Source organism: Heterodontus francisci, chromosome 10, assembly GCF_036365525.1.
Source record: "Heterodontus francisci isolate sHetFra1 chromosome 10, sHetFra1.hap1, whole genome shotgun sequence".
Lineage (NCBI taxonomy): Eukaryota > Metazoa > Chordata > Chondrichthyes > Heterodontiformes > Heterodontidae > Heterodontus > Heterodontus francisci.
This window is the reverse complement of record NC_090380.1, coordinates 105,881,027-105,890,560: the sequence shown is the minus strand read 5'-3', so window position 1 is coordinate 105,890,560 and position 9,534 is coordinate 105,881,027. Positions and strand designations below refer to the sequence as shown.

General features: G+C 44.8%; 1 protein-coding gene across 1 annotated transcript in view; it reads left to right on the top strand.

Annotated features, from left to right (window-relative positions):
* The first annotated feature begins 629 nt into the window (after positions 1-629).
* Positions 630-9,534, top strand: part of LOC137374228 (transmembrane protease serine 3-like) — a 55,663-nt gene continuing 46,758 nt past the window's right edge. Inside the window, exons 1-5 of the mRNA XM_068040016.1 lie at positions 630-644; positions 1,968-2,115; positions 2,599-2,837; positions 3,704-3,782; positions 3,894-4,013. Coding sequence (XP_067896117.1) covers positions 630-644; positions 1,968-2,115; positions 2,599-2,837; positions 3,704-3,782; positions 3,894-4,013 — 601 coding nt within the window. The remainder of the gene's footprint in view (positions 645-1,967; positions 2,116-2,598; positions 2,838-3,703; positions 3,783-3,893; positions 4,014-9,534) is intronic.

Genomic DNA, 9,534 nt, shown 5'->3' with positions numbered 1-9,534 from the left:
GTTTGCACTTAAATATCGACCAGCACTATTAGCCTCAACATTACTTTGACTCAATTTTTTAGGCCAATGTAAATTTCTTTTTTTTTTTAGTATGCCGCTTTTAAAAATGATATAATACGGGAGGATCAAGTTGATGCATGCTCAGTTGACTTACTTCATTTATTTAGTGTCAAGATGTCTTTTAAGTAACAACAATTATTAATTTCAAAGCTTTGTAAAGTAAATATTTTCAGCAACATTAGAAGAACTAAATTACGACAGGGTGTGAACAGTTATGTGCAACATGGGCACTTGAAGTGTAGCTTTTCACGGGCATTCTGGAGCGCACATCGTGTTAAATTTATGTGTCAACTATAAAGCAGTGTTGGCTTACCGTTTTATTCTTATCATAATGAGAAGCGATGCAGTTCTACCTGGTATCCATAGACACCTGCTCAGTAGAGAAGCAACCTGATATTCACTATCTAAGCTGTTTCCTGGCTCTCGATTTTCATTGTTCCTCACACAGGGATTATCAAACAACCGGCTTTGGCAACAGTACCTTTCATTGCGATTTCTTCAAGACCTGTGGGTCCTGCTGGATTAAGTCATATACTTGCTCTGAGTTTCTTTTATAATCTGTGTGAGAAATGTCTTCCACAGAGGTAAGTTAAAGAGAAAATAACTAGGGTCTTAAAAGTCTGGCCTGAGGTTCAATCATTTGCAGATCTGTTATTTTGGCAAAACTTTACGAGACATTTAAGAAATAGCGGTTGTCCAGTTGTCTTCAAGCTCTCCTAGTTTAGATAGAACTGTTGAAGAAGAGAATGGGCACTACAGTGTAGTTACCCAGACTTTAATTCAAACTGCTTTAGTGTGCAGTTGTTCTGGGCCATGGCAGGCACTATTATAAATGCAAGTCTTTTCAGCACATCCCAAAATGCTTCACAGCCAATGAAGTACTTTTGAAGTGTAGTCACTGTTTTAATACAGGAAACGTATCAGCCAATTTGTGCACAGCAAGTTCTGACAAACAGCGATGTGATAACGACCAAATAACCTGTTTTGGTGATGTTTCTTTTGAGGGATAAATATTGACCAGGAGAATTCTTCTGCTTGTCTTTGGAATAGTGCAATGGGATATTTTATGTCCTTTTTGAGGGCTGACCTGGCCTCGGTTTGACGTCTCATGTGAAAGGCAGCACCTCTGACAGTGCAGCACTCCCTTGGTACTGCACTGGAGGTAGCTTTTCAACTGGCAGCAGGCATAAAATCCTTAAGAAACTTAGAGGAAAAGCCAAGACCCATGTTTTAGGTCATTACCAAAGATCTAAAGGTGAAGTGATTTAAGAAGTGTTGCTTAGATGTCTTCAAGACTTGGGTTTAGACTGCAGGAAGGAAGGGGAAGCTCGGGAAGATAAACAATTCAATTTTTGAAGTCCTGGGAAAGAACGAGTAGAAGAGAACAGAATGGCTCTTGACATGAAGACACTGGGAAGGGAAGAGTATATAGAAATTTGCATTTGTAGCTTAGGAAGAATTAAAGTGCTTCAGAAAAGAAAGCTGTCGACCCTACATAGACTCATCAAATCTCCGTCTGTATCCCACGCACTGCCTAAATCCTATTGCCTGCAGTCCTTCCCCCAACAGTTTTGTCCCTGCTGACAAACAATGGCTCCCCAAAGCACTGGATTCAAAGTCCTTGTCCACATTTACAAATCCTTCCATATTTTACCCCTGCCCTACTCCTGAACCTCCTGTAACTGAATTGCTCAAATGAATTATAGGTTAAATCATCATACATTAGAGAATCAGCACTACAGTGTAGTTACCCAGGCTTCTATTCAAACTCCCTTAGTATGCGGCTCCCCACTGGTGATTATGAGATATATTTTTAAAACAATCAAACTTTGATATAGTGTACCTCTGTTCTACTGTTGAGCAGTAGCATGTGACTATCTTAATGAATTTTTTTACTTAATGGACAGGTACAAGCTGAGGCAGCAGAAAAACCAGATAACGCAATGATAGAAATAGTGTCAGTCACTGAAGATGAGCTTCCTACCATTGAACTTCCAAACACTACACAAAGGATCCCCAACATTCTTGAAGCAAAAGTATTGCCAGTCGAAGCAGGTAATGTGCTTGCTTTTCTGTCTCTGTTCTTCTGACATTTAACCTGAGGTCCTGATTTTAAGTGTTTATTCAAGAGGGTTACGTTCCAGAAACAAAGCGCAAAGCAAGAGTAAATGTCCACTGCTATGATATGGCTGTATGTTTATGTTGATTTTTGCTCCCATTTATTTACAGAAGAAATGAGGGGATGATTGTCTTCCCCATTTCTGGGCTGGAATGGGGGTCGTAGTTTGGCCGTAATTACATTTCTGAACTTACTGCCCTGAGTTTTCTCCTGATTCATCCAAATAGGGTCCGACGTCAGCTGTAGGACCGCGATGCAATGTTGATGTGCCAATGGGCGTACTATGCACGACATAGATTCCACCCATTGATACTAGGCATTGAACCTCCTAATCCATGATTATTAAATGGACTATTGCAGGCTCATCCCAACCCAGGTAAAGTTTTAGGATATTTTTTCAGATTTTTATGTGACCAAAGGGAGCACAAATGCTCCTCCTGGCCGCACAAAACTCTTCACCCCTTCTGCAATTGCCATGCCCTTTCCAAATGTTGAATGCCAGACTTGTTGCATTTTTCATTCTCCATCTCAACACCCTCCCCGCATCTCCAAGGGACAAGAGTTGCCTCTGCATGTTGGCCACATGCTGAAAGGTCATTGGAATTATGCAGAGGAGGCCCAGATATCAAAATGGCTTAGGCCTGCTGTTGAGGTCATGGTGCGATCACGTTGCCTGCCATCTACTCAATGTCCACCCAATGTGAAAATTAACTCGAGTTACAACTAACATTCACTCCTGTTCAGCATTGTATTTTTAAAATTTATTCATGGGATGTGTGTCACTGGCTAATGCCAGCATTTATTGCCTACTCCTAATTGCACTTGAAAAGGTGATGGTGAGCCACTTCTTGAATCGCTGCAGTCCTTGGGGTGTAGGTACTCCCACAGTGCTGCTTATTTAAATTTACATCAGATTTCTCTCAGCAAATTGTTTGTCTCACGTCAACGTTTTGAAAGACATGAATCTTCCATGTTTCGAACAGTGCACTAATCATGACAGAGGTTCCTTGCATACCATCAGTAACTACCCATCTAAAGTCGATTGGCTCATCCTTAACCACGAAATGGAAATGAGAGACCTTTCATGTAGAGGTGTCAGATAGGCAGATGGAAGCAAATGTCTCCCAGTTAAAGCTGGCTCTGAATAGGAGCTATTAAAATCCAATATCATCAATGATAGTATTGGTCATCCTGGATCCCTCAACAGAGAGGGCCAGGTGAAGATTGCCATCTTCCTCTCCATCATTCTGATTGAGTCTACTGACTTAATGCCAACTAATGCTGAATTAGAGGCAGCTTTGTGTTGTGTGTCCATATGCACCAGACATTGCCTTTAAACCAAATACATTCCACATATCACACTGAGTCGGGGGGGGTGGTGTGCAGGTGGGGGGGTAAGGAGGTCAGGAAGCTGAAGAGGCCCTTTCAGATATGTTCAGGTACATTTTTTACTTTCCTTTATGGAGACAGAAGACCAGGTTTAATCAAAACGGCCTGTTTCTATGTTGTAATTTCTCGATTTAGCACTGCTCCAGTATAAAGACCAAAAACCTACTCACTCCCAGATCCTTTTCCTCCTCAACTATTTGTATGCAATTAGCTGGTAAGGGTAAATAATGCAGAGATGCATCTCATTCCAGAGTTTAAGGTGGTGACAGCCTGAACAAAATTCAATATTCTGATTGCTTAAGAGTCTTTTTCTGATCTTGTTTAGGAAACCAAGACATAAACTCTTCAAAGTGCCATATTCTTACATCCAAGAAGCTTCTGATTTTAGTTGCAGTGGGTGTAGTGATTGGTGCAGTATTAATTATAATAGCCATCGCTGTGGGTGGTGAGTACAATGTCTACACTCCTCACTATTTGGGCTGCATGTGTCTGAATTGAAAATATCATTTTTATATATGTTTTGAGGGTCACAATTCTCTTTTTAGCCTCCCCAGGTTGAGGATGGAGATGGAGCGGGTTGGGGGAGATCTGTTAGTGAAGTCATGAGATAAAATTTTTATGTTCCCTAGTTTGAATGAGATTTTAGGGGCATTTTTTGCAGGTCAGTTGGTAGTTTTCTCGCCTGAGTCAGAGACTTGAGCCCATAATCTAGGCTGACACTTCCAGTGCAGTGAGAGTGCTACATTGTCAGAGGTGCCATTTTTCTAATAAAACATTAAACCGAGGTCCAGTCTGCCCTCTCAAGTGAATGTAAAAGATCATTTGACACGAATGGAAGAAGAGCAGTGAGCTTCTCCAGAGTGCTCTGGATAATATTTATCCCTCATCTAACATCACTTAAAACAGATTATCTGGTCATTATCACAATGTTGTTTGGGAGAGCTTGCTATGTACAAACTGGTTGCCACATTTCCTGTATAACAATAGTGACTACACTTCAAAGAGTGCTTCATTGGGCTGGATTTTAATAGCGCGGCGCGCTTTGAAGTCGACAGTCCACCCGTCTGGAGCGGCTGCCACTGAGCCCCATAATATTTCATTGGGGAGAGCTCATTTAAATGGAGGGGGCCGAACAGCCGCCCCCAATGATTTAGAGGGGCAGCGCTGCGTACCCAGAAATGGCATCCGGCGCCACCGCGCAAGGCTGGCACCGTTTTTAAAGGGCTGGCAAGCCTTTACCAGCAGTTTTAATTTTTAAAGGGACATGGAGGGCAAACTATAAGTTAAAACTTTATGAACCGATCGAAGCCCCTCTCCCACCACCCCATTTTACACACATAGGGCTGAATTTTACCAGCACCTTGACACCGCGGGTCACGGCGCGGGGGCCGGTAAAATTCTGCAGGGAGAGGCCTGCCTTGACCCGCGATGGCGAGAAGGGCCCGCCACATATTACCAGCGACGGGGGGGACCTCAGTGCGACCCCCTCGCCACCTGGTGGCAGGCCCTTCATCTGCATATTTAAATTAACATTAATAATATGTAAATGTACTTACCTGCAGGCGGCAGTTGTCCCACGCCGATTTTACGGCTGCCATTCATGCTTCATGTGCCTTTGGAACGCCATACAGAGTTCCAAGGCGAGAAGCTGGTAGGTAGGGGGGAGGAATAAAATTTTCAGTGGGGGAGGGATGGGGGAACAGGGAAAACAAATTTAATTGGTTGTGTGAGTGGTGGGAAGGGGTTAGAGGCCAAAAGTTAGAAGTTTGGGGGGAGATGTTCGGGAAAGGAATGAAGTATTTTTTGACAATAAGTGCCAATTAAATGACCATTGGGGGCATTGGGGAAGGGCCTCCACATCTTTATTAATTGTTAATAAAAAATTTCAATGTACGTACCTGTAAAAATTAAAATTAAATCTAAGGGCTTGAAGGCCTTATTTAAATGAGCCCCTGCGCGTAATATCACGTCGGAAGGCTGCTGAGTTGAAAGCCGTGCTAGTAAAATTTAGGCCATAAAAAACTTTCCTTCCCATCACCAACTTTGTCCCTCGAAGTTTCTTACCTTTGTCCTTCAACCCCTTCCCACCATCCCTTCAGCCAATACAAACTGTTTTCCCCACTGCCACCACCCCCCCCACCCCGACCTGATAATTCCGCTCCTCACCCCTCCCCACCAGTGTCACGCCTCGGAACTCCGAACAGAGTTCCAAAGGCACAGGAGTTCCGGCCGGTGGCCAGAATATCAGTGTGGGATGGCTGTCAGGTCAAGGTAAGTTTATTTGCGTGCATTTCAATTAATTTTAAAATTAAAATGAAGGCCCCGCCACTCGGCGGCGTGGGGGAGTCCGCACCGAGGCCGCTCCGCCACCGGTAAAATGCGGCAGGGCCTTGTCGGTGTCAAGGGTCATGGCGGGCCTCTCCCAGAAGAGATTTCCAGGCCCCCCACCACCCCCTGCCAGGACCCCTGACGTTGGAGGGCTTGTAAAATTCAGTCCATTGTCTGTGAAGTACTTTGGGATGTTTTGAGGTCATGAAAGTTGTGATATGAATGCCACTTCTTTCTTTCCTTTGAAAGACAGACGGGGTTGAATCTCTGCCAGGGTTCTCCCAATCATCCACTGTAACTTCGGCAGGAGATCTGTCGGAACGCTGGTGAAATGTCTTCGCGGTTTCTCCAGGGTTTGTACCAATCTTCGGCTGAAGTCACAGCCAGCAATCTGGAAAACAACAGTGGAAATTCAGCCCCAAGTTTCCTCAATGAGGAAAAGTATTGTTGCTCCGTTTACAACACTGCCAGACCCCAAGGCAGACAGATTTCCTGTTCCTAGGTCTCTGTCATCGCAGCTCTGAGTAGGTTGCTAGGAGCTGCATGACAATAGCTGGGTTAGGATGACAGCCTAATTTCCTTACTCCTGGACTCCATTTGGTGTCTTCCCTGCAGATGTGCAACTAAGATTTTAAAAAAATCTTCACACAAAGAAGCTTCTCTCTGAAACCATTTGGAAGTTTTAACTGTCAGTAATAACTCAGAAGCCCACCCAGTGCGCGAAAGCTTGGGGGAAAAAAATTCTCCAGGCCAACTTAGTTTTGAGCACTCAAAATATGTACATTTCCCTGACTTCATATTCAATTACTATGAAGAGATTTAAAAAGGCGTTTTCTTATCGATGTACAGTTCTACAACGTCCAAATATCGATATATAAAAATTGTTTGGGGCGGCACAGTGGTTAGCACCGCAGCCTCACAGCTCCAGGGACCCGGGTTCGATTCTGGGTACTGCCTGTGCGGAGTTTGCAAGTTCTTCCTGTGACCGCGTGGGTTTTCCCCGGGTGCTCCAGTTTCCTCCCACAGCCAAAGACTTGCAGGTGATAGGTAAATTGGCCGTTGTAAATTGCCCCTAGTGTAGGTAGGTGATAGGGAATATGGGATTCCTGCAGGGTTAGTATAAATGGATGGTTGTTGGTCGGCACAGACTCGGTGGGCCGAAGGGCCTGTTTCAGTGCTGTATCTCTAAATAAAATAATAAAATAAAATAAAATTTTCTTCTACATTAAAGGTGTTATTTGGCTGCAAGCTGTTGTTATTTCTGTCTGCCTTAGAGCAACAGGTTGTATTGACATAGAAAGTTGTGTTGTTACATTGACTGTTACCGCAGAGAAACAGGCCATTCGGCCCACCATGGAGGGGGAGGGAGAGAATGGAGGTTAGAAAGTGGGAGGGGTAAGGGGGAGAAACAATAATCTAAGAAGAGATATAAATGAGATTTTAAAAAAATAAAGGGAACAGATTATGCTCATTTAGATGGGATACTTAAGCAAAAAAGATCTCTAAGAGAGCAAGACTACACCTTCTACTGACAGGGTAGGGATATTAAAGAACCGAGACAGCATGGAGTGGGCTTCGCCATCAGAAACTCTTTGCTCAGCATGATAGAGCCACCTTCAAATGGCTCGGAACACATACTGTCCATCTGACTGCTCACCGCCTCTGGTCCAGTACACTTACTCAACATCTATGCTCCAACACTCTGCTACCCACCTGAAGTTAAAGGCCAGTTCTACGAGGAACTCCATAATATCATTAGTAGCATTCCTAATACCAAACATTTGTTCCTACTGGGGGACTTTAACACCAGGGTTGGGGCTAAGCATGACTCATGGCCCTCCTGCCTTGGGCGCTATGGCATTGGAAGGATGAATGAGAATGGACAGAAACTGCTGGAGTTGTGTACCTATCGAAGGACAAGAGGAGCAGATGCATGGGAACACCACCACCTGCAAGTTCCCCTCCAAGTCACACATCATCCTGACTTGGAACTATATTGCCGTTCCTTCACTGTTGTTGGGTCAAAATCCTGGAACTCCCTTCCTAACAGCACTGTGGGTGTACCTACCCCACATGGACTGCAGCAGTTCAAGAAGGCAGCTCACCACCACCTTTTCAAGGGCAATTAGGAGATGGGCAATAAATGCTGGCCCAGCCAGCGATGCTCACATCCCATGAATGAATTTTAAAAAAATCACCAACTCATTCTTTCATACTAAACCCTGCCACCATGTTTCATGGAGGCACCCAAGATCACGTCATTGGCACCAGCTGGACCTCATCATCACAAGGCAAGCCTCTATAAAACACTGTCCAAATCACATGCAGCTTCCACAGTGCAGACTGCGACACCGACCATTCCCTGGTGTGCAGCAAAGTTAGACTCAAACCAAAGAAGCTGCATCACTCCAAGCAGAAGGACCACCCGCGCATCAACACTAACAGAATTTCTTATCCTCAGCTGTTACATAAGTTTCTAAATTCACTTGAAAAAGTCCTTCAAAACACAAAAACATCCTGCAGGGGATGCAGAGACCAAGTAGGCCCACGTCAGAGACGCCATCTATGACTCAGCAATGACCATCTTTGGCAAACATGAGAAGCAGAATGCAGGGAACTCAATCTCACTTTGAAGAGCTGAAACCAGTCATAGCCGCTAAGCGCATTGCACTGTTGAACTACAAGAAAGCCCCCAGCGAGTTAACATCTGTAGCACTTAAAGTAGCCAGAAGTGCTGCACAAAGTACAGCCAAGCGCTGTGCAAATGACTACTGGCAACACCTATGCAGTCGTATTCAGCTGGCCTCCAACACCAGAAACATCAGAGGACTGTATGATGGCATTAAGGGAGCCTTTGGGCAAACCATCAAGAAGATCGCCCCCCCCCCCCCGCCTCAAGTCTAAATCAGGGGAAACGATCACCAACAAACGCAAGTAAATGCACCGCTGGGTGGAGCACTACCTAGAATTACTCCAGGGAAAATGTTGTCACTGATACCGCCCTCAGAGCAGCCCAGTCTCTGCCAGTCATGGATGAGCTGGGCAAACAGCCAACAAAATCAGAACTCAGTGATGTCATTGATTCTCTAGCCAGTGGAAAAGCCCCTGGCAAGGACAGCATTACCCTTGAAATAATCAAGAGTGCCAAGCCTGCTATACTCTCAGCACTACATGAACTGCTTTGCCTGTGCTGGGACGAGAGAGCAGTACCACAGGACCTGCGCGATGCCAATATCAACACCCTCTATAAGAACAAGGGTGACCACGGTGACTGCAACAACTACCGTGGAATCTCCCTGCTCAGCATAGTGGGGAAAGTCTTCGCTCGAGTCGTTTTAAACAGACTCCAGAAGCTGGCTGAGCGTGTCTACCTGAGGCACAGTGCAGCATTCGAGCAGAGAGGTCCACCATTGACATGCTATTCTCCCTTCGCTAGCTGCAGGAGAAGTGCCGTGAACAACAGATGCCCCTCTACGTTGCTTTCATAAATCTCACCAAAGCCTTTGGCCTCATCAGCAGACGTGGTCTCTTCAGACTACTCGCAAAGATCGGATGTCCACCAAAGCTACTAAGTATCATCACTTCATTCCATGACAATATGAAAGGCACAATTCAGCAAAGCGGTGCCTCATCAGACC